At 35.8% G+C, this 12,199-nt stretch overlaps 1 protein-coding gene across 1 annotated transcript; it reads left to right on the top strand.

The window, feature by feature from the left end:
* The first annotated feature begins 401 nt into the window (after positions 1-401).
* Positions 402-740, top strand: LOC145661505 (histone-lysine N-methyltransferase SETMAR-like). The gene has a single exon (XM_081726823.1). The coding sequence runs from the start codon at positions 402-404 to the stop codon at positions 738-740; it is 339 nt and encodes a 112-aa protein (XP_081582949.1).
* The last annotated feature ends 11,459 nt before the right edge of the window (positions 741-12,199 follow it).

The raw sequence follows: 12,199 nt of genomic DNA, 5'->3' as shown, positions 1-12,199 counted from the left end.
ATTTGACCTATATGTTTGTGATTATATAGAAAACTGCTGGTCATATTTCGATGTGGTTTCCACTAATCAAATAAGCTGTTCCCGGTTCTGACGTGTAAAATATTTTTTTAAATAATTAAGTATTTTTTTTTAAATAAGGTAACCAAAAAAGTTCTTGCCGGTTTTGAGGCTCCACTAACCATATGCTCATAAGGAGGAATCGAAATGACGCACCTGCCTGCCAGCCGATCGGCAAATAATCTGATGAATGATTTTCAGTAATACAAGCACGTTGCACACATACAGCAGTAATAGCTTGTCTAGTATCAAAGAGAAATTGAAGTATCGAAGTAGCTTGTTCGTGTGTGTTTGTTGTATGACTTTAAAGTGGGCCTGTGAGCTGCCGCATCAAGTCCCAGCAGATGCCAGGCATTTGGGGAAAATGCCGTGAACGAATCCAATGCACCGCCACGCATTGGTTCCAGAAATTCAGTTCGAAAGATGTGAGCCTTTCGGATGAACTTCGGAGTGGACGACCACATGGGTTGGATGACGACGCCCTGATAGCAGCCATCGAGAAGGACAGTGGTCTAACGTGTGATAAACTTGCAGAAAGGTTCCATGTTTCCGCTGAAATAGTCAGACTGCATTTGCTTGGGATAGAAAAATCATACAAGTTAAGCAAGTGGGTACCTCACACATTGTCGGCAGTCAACAAGAAACAACGAGTGATAGTCCGTCCTTGGTCACTCGGCACCTGAACACACCCGTCTTTGATCGCTTGCTCACTGGTGATGAAAAGTGGGTCCTCTATGACACTTCCAAGCGTACCAGACATTAGTTGTCGCCACGTGATCGTGTCCTTCACACCTGAAGATTGCTCTCTGCACCCAGGGACCGACAAAAGATTATGTTGTCTGTCTGCATGGTACAATTGTCAAGTAGTGATTATGAGCCCCTTCTACCCGTTCAAACCATCACAGCTGACATCTACTTTAAGCAGTTGCAAAAGTTGCACCATACTTTGCGGCAAAAGGAGCTGGCATGGTGAATCGCACGACCTGCGAGTTTTATCACCAGGTATTTATTTATTATATTTATTTATTTATTTAACAATCACCAGATACAACTCAAAGGCCATTTTACACTGAATATTCAACAACAATAATAACAATGGAAAGGATTTGGGAAGGTATCGGCCAGGGCCTTTTTAGTAGGTACCATCCCGGTATTTGCCTGGTAGGACTGAGGGAAACCCTGGAAAACCCCAATCATAATGGTCGACAGCGGGAATCGAACCCCCGACCTCTCGAATGCGAAGCCAACACTCTACTACTTGAGCTACTTCGCTCCGTATTGTGCAGCCGCAGGAATGTTGGCAAAAGATGTTAGATGCTAATGAAGATTACTTCTAATCCTAAAGGTATGTACCGTCCACTGTATTGCTGCTTGTTTATCACTGCTCTAGAACGACAAGAACTTTTTTGGTTACATTGCAATAATTCCTGCAACGCCTGAGAAAACCTTATCCTAAAATATACTGTAATCAGATAGTCAATAAAGTATGGTGGGTTGCATGCTATTAAGGGGTTTAAACTTTTTGGACAGCTTTCTCCAAATGGTTTGACATTGTTTAGCGATAGATATTTAGGACATTGATTGTCATGACTGTTTACATACGGGTCTTGCTCAACTTTTGCCAGAATATCATGTATCTTTTCTGTGATTGGTCGCCCACTGCTGCCACTGGTAGCTGCCACAAGAACCATCTTCGACATCGAAATTTTTAGAACGAAAACGATTGAACCATCTTTTCGCTATTGCTTTTGATAAAATATCTTTGCCCATAAACAGTACAAATTTCTCCACGGGCCTGCGCAGCATTTGTGCTTTTAGCAAAATAAAATTGTGAAATGTAGCACAGTTCTGCGGAAAGTTTACTCATCTACACGGCGAAATAGCTTACGTGCGATTCTAAAAAATCAGCTGTCAAATGGCGATAAGTTTGACACGCTGCGTCTCATATACTCTGCGATTTGGGACACTAACGCCATCTCGTGTGCAAAAGGTTGACTACTTCATAAATTACGAGGGTCGTTCAAATCAATCCGGGACTTTTTAAAAAACAAATAGAAAAACAAATTTCAAAGTGTGGAAGGCGGGTTTATTTTTCCACTACAGTTATACACTTATCCCAGCGTTCATTCAGGATCAGCTGCTCCATGCGCTGAATGTTCTCAGGAATAACTACCGTGGGCTGTGATCCATCCCGACCGGGACCGTAAGTAATAGAGTTAAGGCCATCTTTGAAGCGTTAACAACATTCAAATGTCTTACTACAAGTGTCTCATCACCGTACTGAGCTTGAAGTTTTCTGTAAATTTCAGCAAGTTTTATGCCCTCGTTCACTAAAAACTTAATCAAAACACACTGTTCCACGTAGACATTCATACTGTTGTCCGCCATCTTGAATAACGGTCTACCAATAACAGGACAGGTATCAGTTTCTACTACATACAAAACTATATATATATATATATAGTCTGATAATAATAAAGCGCTTAAGAGCATAAAGTAATTCATTACTATTATTTAGGATATAAAAAAAACTTTTGAGATTGTGCCAAGCAAAATATGTTAATTCCTTATCAAATTACCATCACGATAAATTTATTAGGCATTAATTTATTCATAATCATATTTCTCACATTTCCTTTAAAATTTTTACTTTCAAATCATAAGGATAATTATTTCCTGTTCGATAGACAACCCAAAAAACAGTATTGCATATTGTGGTTGCATAACCAATCAGGCGTTTGACCAATACGTGGTAATTTTCTTCGAAGATTGATTAGTTGGTTTGCATTTCAGCGTTCATTTCATGACCGAGATTATATGTGACGTGCACCTGAAACTTAGCGCGGGATCCGAACTACGTGAGCTCCCACCGTGAATTGAACCAAGGTCTGCTACGCCGAAAGCGTGTATTGTAATCAGGTAGCCACGAGAGAGCTCTACTCTCTTCAAAGGATGGAAGTTAAAACAAGTTCACACAACTTCTCCAAACTTAATCAGAAAATTTGTAGAAGAAAATGAACATAATGATCAAATGAGGAATCGAACCCAAGATTTGTTGAGTATATTATTAATTCTCTTATCTTATTAGTATCTTTGTTTCTTATAAGATATCAATGTTATTAGCCCTCCTGACTGGTCTAGTGGCTGTAGTACCAGGTTCTATCCTCATTGGAAGAGAATTAACGTGTACACACATTCAGTGGTTCGGATTCCACTTTAAACTTTAGATCCCCGTTTTATATAGTCTCGGTATTGAAAAAGAGTTGAGTTGATTTTGAGTTTCGTTCAGCAGTGAGGCTATATGAGACGTGGATCTATTGATTAACATGGAATCCGAACGACATGAGCTCCCGCCTGAAATCGAACCCGAGTCTCAATGTTGAAAGAGAGTATTAACGTCTAAACACTACTACTACTACTACTACTACTACTACTACTACTACTACTACTACTACTACTAATAATAATAATAATAATAATAATAATAATAATAATAATAATAATACTATTATGTAATAGCTAAAGTTAAAATGACAAATGATCATAATGGATAACTGAATCGCAAATCGAACCCAAATCTTTTCAACTACATAAAAACAAATATGATAGGAAATACGTTACTGCCTTCTCTATCAATGTTTTCTTTAATGACACCAACAATAACCTAAAAATTAGGACAACTCATAAATTTCAATTAAATTTAATAGCGTATGTGACAGACAGCGTTTTAAAGAATACAACATTGTTAAAACTTTATGAAAAATTAATAAATCTTTTTTTTTCGATTTTTTCCCTACGATATAAATATTTAATCACTTAATTCAGATCCTAACGACCGCAATAACAGAAATCTAATCCCTTTTGAAGAAAATTTCCCCTTTTCTTCTCTTTTTCCCACCTTTTCAAAAAACTCTTCATCTTCCTTTTCTACTACACTGTGTTTTCAATCAAACCTCCTTAATTTTCTTCCCGTAGCGCGAAGTTGAAGCAGAAGCAAAAGCGGATACACAAAACGGACGTAGCGTCGTCTGCAGCTACGTATACACGAAAATAGTAGAAAGAGCAGCAGGTGGTTAGCGACAGTCACTTGTCCTCAGCCTGAACCAATCCTAGTAACACTATGTGTTGACGTCAAGAGGAGAAGCTTCCATTTTTACTCTCCGGATGGCGCTAGTGAGCTCTGGGATCCGCACAAGCAAGAAAGAAAGACACGACGAGAAGCTGGCAGGCAATTGGTATTTGAGCTGTGCAGCGGACACGTTTTATTTTTGATGCAAGTGTTATTGGTTTGTTTGTGCTAAAAGAAAAAAAAGGATATAATTATAATAATACTTGGAAAGTTCAGGAAAGTTGGAGATTCATTAATATATATTTTTTTTAACGAAGTGAAAGAGTTTTGTCCATTCGGAAAGTTTATTACTTGGTGTGTTGTATAGCGTGAGATGAATAAAAGTTGGTGAAGTTGTTATCGGAAAGTGGTTGAGAAAACAGGTGTCTTTTTTTTTTCTTGTACAAAACGCATCCAGAAAGAGTTGACGGCGAGGGAGAAGACGAGAAATCTTTAAAATATATTGTGAAGAGTGGTGGTGTGTTTTTTAGTTTCTATATTTCCGTAACGGGCAGACGTGAAGGAAGAAAAAAAATATTAATACATTAAGAAATAAACAATGATGGAGGAGAGAATCTACGTAGTAACCTTACTAGCGCTCTTAATAGGTATGTACTATTCTTACTATGACTTTTGTTTAGGAAAAATAACTTCTTTTTGTTGTTATGTACCCGGCTAAAAACTGTTTTGAAGCATGGTTCAAGCCACCCAACCGTTTCGCCTGAGGTCAGCAGCCGTAGTTGTGGCAAGTTGGCGGGGAAAAAGGGGGAGGGAACGAGTAGGTGGATGAAGTTAAGGTTGGCGGGCGAATACATATACAGTCTATAAAGGGCATCGCACCTGATGGTATTACAAAAATGTATAGTGCATACTGTGAATTTTTTTTTTTTTTTTTTTTTTTTGCTTTTCTGAGAATTTTTTTTAATGTCATGATAAAGAGTACTATAAACCTGATTAACGTTTATGAACGTATGTAGCTTTGGTATGTGTAGGTCCGGCATCAGTTCCCGGTGATAGTACGAAATTTTATATTTTGACCCCAAAACGTAAAGCAATCAATGGCAGCTCTCGAGGGAAGTCACATAGGTATAAATTTAAATACGATCGCCTCATGCTAAAGGAAAGAAGCTAACTAATGTACTAATTATTATATACTTCTTTCTGAATCTGTGTGAAACTTTCTTCCGTTAACTTATAACGGTATAAATATATCTCTATCAATGTGACTTCTCTGGAAGCAATTGGAAGCACCTGATATTAAGAGATGTCAAACTCAGATCTAGACATACTCAAATAACCGGAACCAATGTGCTTACCACTAAATATTTAAATTTTAAAAAAATGCGTTAGCTCAATAGTACTTGCACGATTTTCCATAAGTCTGTTGTGAATGATTCCTCTTTCGATTCTCGGTAACTCATTGAACTTTTTCTGACTAACCTAGCATCCTAAGGCAGTTTGAAAATTACTTGATTTAATAAGTAGCAACTTGATCCCAAGAAATTCATAAATAATGATGTTCAGATTCTGCGGTTTTCTCACATTCCGTCCAGTCTGAACGTGTATCTAGGTGGTATAACCCTTCGTGAGCTAGAAACGCGAAACTTCAGCAATAATAATAATTATTATATTCAATTAATATTACTATGATTCATTACGGAGAAATGGTATGGTTACATTGCGATGTACGTGTATCTAAACGATCAGTTCTAATAATGATTCAGACCGTATGAGAAACAAGGGACAAATCTCTTTGCTTTTCACACTCTGAAGGTTCCCACAAGGAAAATTTATATTTCATAAATTCTATTAGTCATTATTGATCTCTTATCGAGGAAACTTTTGTCTGATTTAGAAACGTTGAGTCTGGGATCTCACCATTCTGGGACCCATCATTCTCATATTTTTTTTTTTTTTTTTTTTTTGACAAACATTCCAATAATCAAATCTTCTGATTCAGACTTGTTTTCTATTTTCTTTCTTTTTTGACTTTTTTTTAATGTAAAAATTTAACTGTATATAATTGTTAAGAAACTAAATCTCCCTAGCTCGGCACGTTATCAGGAGTTCGGGAAAGACACTTGCCATCAAAAACTCATGTAAGGTCCTACGTCGTGTAATGATTTACTGGATGTAAGTATAATTAGTTTTCTAGACCACATTCACCACTTTTTAAAGTTTAGTAAACTTTTAATTGCTGCAATGCTAAACTAATACTTTATTTTTTAAAAAAAAAAAAAGTGCTGCAGCAAAAACCGAACCCGAGACCCATTGAGATCAATGGCTGACATGTTAGCAATGCGCCATTCTGCATGTATTCAGAGATAGCTTCAATTATTCCCTTATCTGTATGTACTCCCATTCATTTTCTTGTCTCTTTACTAGCCAGCATCCTTTGATAACGAGAGACACAGGACATTTTCCCGGTCGAGAACGCGAATAGTATTCCCTATTCTGTCTTAAGAGCCATCAATGCGGGAAAGGTGACGTATGTTAAGCTACAAAATAAAATTTTGCGAATGATTTTGTTGAAACAATATTCTTAAAAGTAATCGTAAATCTAGCCCAGAACTAACAGATTGCACGACAGCAAACCCATAATAATTTCTTGTAAGCTTTACGATGCAACCACGGCGATGCATAATAACGTTTCCCGTAGCGAGAAGCTTATATGTAATTAATTCATTAAATTTACGACAAGGCAAAAGATGAAGATATATTGTATAAAGTTCGTGCTTATGAGAGATAAATCATAATCCAGTGAGGGAGGTATTAACGCGCATCCACAAAAGGGAGAGAGTTCAGGTTCCGAAGGTGCGAAGCAGAGAAATCTGAAAAGATGTGATGGGATAGTGGTTAATCATACTATTGGTACCTAGGGAAGGCGCAGGAATGTATACATTTTCACTTTGTAAATTTTCCATAAATAATTTTTAAAATGTAATCGAACTAAGTCGATCGAGTATTAATTAACAGCGAAAGATAAATTCATCTTCTACCGGTAACTATTTCAAGACATGTGTGATTTTTTTCTCGTTCACGTCATTATTTCATGTATTTTTGTTTACCTAAAGATGTTTGAATACAGCAGTTGTCATAAGCTTAATCTCGCACTTAGCGTTGTGCGATTTCCCGCTACCACAGGCGTGATTATAGAAGATATAGAAGAAAAAATCAGAACTTGTTTTCTCAAAAAGAGAAGAGATCTAAATGCAATGTTCAAAGTGAAAAAAAAAATGTAGAAGTTTAGTACGTGCTAATATTTTGTAAAACAAGGGACAGCAATTTATATTTTCGAGCAAAGAGAAAAGTTCGTAAAAAAGTTCATACCCCGCCGTCATGTTTTGATGAAGAAAGGGTTTGTATTCCATTTACTCAGTTCAATGTTACACATATTTTGGACCAATGTTCGGCGTAAATTTCCTTGTAGTCGTGTAGTTATCGCAAGTGCCTTTCTTGCTGACACAGGATGTTTTGTGGTGACCCGCATCGTTTGTGTTAGGTCCATCTGAATACTAAGGCTCTAAGACACAATTCTACAATTTAACATAGGACCCGAACCACATGAGTGAAACCCCCACCCATAGTCAATAAGTACCCTAACTATTAGGCCATACGACAGCTCGTTGACCCAATTTCTTGAGGAAATTGCGGGTGCTTGATTTAACTATAATTTTGGTGTTGAATTCAGCTGCTATAACTTACTTTGCAAAACTTGGTATTATTGCTTACTTTTCCATTTCGGTGTTTGATAGAGGAAATACTGAATCTATATAGCGCACTGCGAACATTATACACACATATTTTTCTCTTTGTGATCAGAGTTTCTGGAAGCGATTACGTCGACAGTAGAATATGAGAAATTTCGTAATTTGATGCGTTAATAGAAACAGGAATAGGTTTCCAGTTAATGTTAGGCGTGGTTCGAAGTTTGTATTTGCACGAACATCAGCAGGCATTTGGTGCACATATCAGATCAAATTACTTTTTAATGTTAAACGAAAACACTCATACTTGGCTCTTTCATTAACAGAAATGAAGATATAGTCTCACAAAGTACCAACGAAGTTTGTATTAACCATTCCTCTTGTAAGAAAATATGCAGCATACAAAATCACTAAATGCAATGATATAATATATGTTTCAATTGATATACATTCTGTTGAAATAGGTAAGTTCATTAAGATATCAAATGAAGACCGAAGACCGTTTTAGACACTTTCGAAATCTTCTCATGAAATGAAATCTCTAGGGGGCTCCTTCGTGGCTAAGCGGTTAGCGTACGCGCCTTTGACGTGGGGTGGGAAACCCGGGTTCTATTCCCGGTAGGAGCTCAGGTGGTTCGGATTCCACGTTAATCAGTAGGTCCCGTCTCATATAGCATCGCTGCTCAAAGGGACGTTGAACTAAAAATCAACTCAACTCAGACAAAATCTCTAGTGTAACCTCCCACGATTATACCCTGTAGGTTAAAGGAAACGGTTGGTTAATGGTAGTACATGATTATGAAAAATTTGGTTCATTGAGAGTGTAGGAAGAAACGGGAAAATTCCTAGAAAACCCTCGGGCAGGATGTTGTCCACCACAAACTAAAATGAGCTGGGATCGAATTAGGGACTTCTCACACCAGAGGTTAGTGCTCTGCCATGGAGCCACTGTGCCTCCCTCGAGCTCTCCATGTGTCTATTGAAATGTTTACAGTTTGTGTATTTTTATACAAAACAGTAATTATTTTATTGAAATCTGAATCGTGTTTGTTGTATATAGCCTACATATTCACGTATTTTCCAATTGACCACGTATATGCTTTGTGGTCAGTCTAGACGTAGAAGAAAATATCTGTGACTTGGACGATGATTTCGGTCCTTTCAGCCATTTCTTTCAGCTTATTTTTAAATACATTGATCACTCAGGGTATTTCACTCATCATATTTTTGAAATTATATAAAATAAACTAGGAAAATTTATCACTAAACTAGGGTAGAGTCAAACTCTGATCTTTCCTTTACTAGGCGGGTGTTACTTGATCTAGCAGTAACGCGATGAGTTTTCTGTATTTGTTCAGCCTTAGAAAAAAAAATGTTTGCTCAAGGATGAACTAAATCCTTACTCAAATTTTTGCTACATTTCTTATATTTGAGTAAGATTTTCTCATTAGCGAACCGTTCTTCTGTTATGAGAATGAGATTATATTAAAGAAAAAGAAATGAAAAGAAAGATTTCCCCAGTGCACAGGTACGGAAAAAGATTTCTCAAGTACAAACTTCATTTTCTGAAATTTAAGAAAGAATTTGGAACAGTTTTGAATTCTTTTCTTCACGTTCGTATTACATTGATGTCTTGTGAAACGTAGATTGCTTTCCGAATACTAGATACACGATAAGTTTGTTATAACATGAGTTTTCTCTCTCTCGAATTTTAAATAACGGCTTATGTTCGAATATTCTCTCTCTCTCTCTTCATGAATTTTAAAAGTATGGCATATTTTGGGCCTAAAGTAGTATACACATTATTTATGTATGTGTTATTTCTTGGTGTTATCAATACCACTTGTCTAAAGGACTTGTTTAATACACCAAAGTGCTTTTGTTTTCGGAGTGCTTCATTTTGTTGACTGCTACATATTTATTTATTTATTTATTTATTTATTTATTTCGGAAAAACAACAGGCAAATGCCTAATTACAGTTTTCCCTTATTGTAAAGTGTATTTAATACACTTTAAAATACATATATAATAACATACTAATATGACCTCAATTCTATCGTAATACACAGTAAAATACACATATAATAAAATAATAATAGGAAAGCAAAATATGCGTTAAAATACAAATAGCACGATATACAGAATACAACAAATTTATGTAAAATGAAAATTTTGTTTGCAACTAAAAATATCTATATCTGGGTGTTCTTGTGACATCTTATTATACAATATACACATTTTTCTGACAGGCGATACATCTAATGCATTAGTCCTTTGCGCTGAAAGATGGAATATGTCATTATGGGGTCTCGTTGCTCTATGTGGGACGCGAATTTTGATTTCTGATAACAAATATTCTGAATCTATTGCACCATGAATTATTTTATGTAAGAAAGATAATATGAAATTACTTCTTCTGCTTTCAAGAGATTGTAATAAATATTTGTTTCGAAGACCTTCGTAGTTCTCAAATTTTGGATATATACCTGTTTCTTTATATGTCAAAAAGCGCACAAATTTATTTTGAATGTTTTCGATTTTATTTATATATTTCTTACTATTAGAACCCCATATTATCGCTGCATATTCCACCTTAGACCGTACATAGGCAGTGTATAATGTTTTGAGAGCATTAGTATTAGAAAAATCACCTCCTAATCTCATCACAAAGCCAAGATTCCTAAAGGCCTCACCAATTACTCTGTTGACATGAATATCGAATGATAGGTTTGACTGCAGAGTGACTCCAAGATCAGTAACATAATCCACTCTCTCAATTGGTGTTTGATTAATAGTATACACATTGCGTACATAGTTTATTTTCCTGGTGTATGATACTACTTTACATTTTCTAATATTTAGTAGCAACTTGTTTGATTCACACCATTGGGAAATAGCATTAATGTCATTTTGCAAAGAAATTGCGTCTAATTCCGTGGAGATACTGCGATAGATTTTTAGATCGTCAGCAAACAAAAGTTTGTGGGAAGATGTTATTACAGGTGGTAAATCGTTAACAAATAGTATAAATAACAGAGGTCCTAAGTTCGATCCCTGAGGCACACCAGAGTCTACGACATATTCCTTAGTTGAAATATTCTTGTATCGAACGCGATGTTTCCGTTGGTAAAGATAGGATGCTATAAGTTGTTGAAGATTTTGTGAAAAATTGAATGTCACAAGTTTGCTTAGAAGTATATCGTGATTAATTACGTCGAACGCCTTGGAGAAATCTGTATAAATTACATCTACTTGTTCCTTTTTATCAACTTGATTAGCTATAAAATGTGTAAGTTCTGAGAGATTAGTTACAGTTGACCTCTTTGGCATGAAACCATGTTGAAAGGGAGATATTACTGACCGTACATGTGAATAAATTTTTTCGTATATAATAATTTCAAATATCTTAGATGGGGCAGATAGTAGGGTTACCGGTCGATAATTTTTTATTTGGTCTGTAGGACAGCCTGTTTTGGGAATGGGACAGACGTCACCAATCTTCCATTTCGTAGGAAATGTAGAAGAAGCTATTGACTTGTTAAAAATAACTTGTAGGGGATGTTTCAGTATTTCTGAGCAGCCTTTAATGATATATGGTGGTATTTTGTCTGGTCCACAAGATGACCGTGGTTTAAGTTTTTTAATAGCATTCTCCACATCTTCGATATCTATAAAGTTAATGTTTAATTTGTCCAGGATTTCCGAATTATTGTGTTGCTCCATAGGAATAAGATTGTAGCTCGATTTATTGTGTGTAACTTGAAAATTTGTCATAAACGCGTTTGCAATATCAGTATCGTCACTCAAAGTTTGACCATCATAATGAAAGATATTACTTCCCGAATTACTCTTTTTATTCTTAACATACGCCCAGAAAGACTTAGGATTATTTATAATATTGACCTCACAGTTGTTTAAATATATATTGTATGCATTAGAAATTTCTTTTTTAGAAAGAGTTCTCAATTCTTTAAATTTATTATAGTGATAAAGTGCGTCCCGAGAACCCTGCTTCCATTTCTTATGGTGATATGATTTGCTCTTAATTAATCTAATTATGTCACTTGAAAACCAAGTAGGATAATTGAATTTAGCTCTTTTTCTCGGGATGCATCGGTCAAAAATAGAATAGAGTATATTATAGAAAAAATCCACAGAGTCATCTACAGTCAAACTATCTGTGATAGGTTCCCAATTTGTTAGTGATATTTCGCGATACAGTTTATCAAAGTCAGCTTTAAAAAAATTATAGTCTCTTACTTCACTTTTGTTTGTACACTTAGCATTTCTAAAATTAATACATTTATATTCAGCTAGTAGGGCTGG

This window comes from Thermobia domestica, chromosome 10 (assembly GCF_964235325.1).
Source record: "Thermobia domestica chromosome 10, izTheDome1.hap1.1, whole genome shotgun sequence".
NCBI lineage: Eukaryota > Metazoa > Arthropoda > Insecta > Zygentoma > Lepismatidae > Thermobia > Thermobia domestica.
This window is presented reverse-complemented; position numbering and strand designations above follow the sequence as displayed.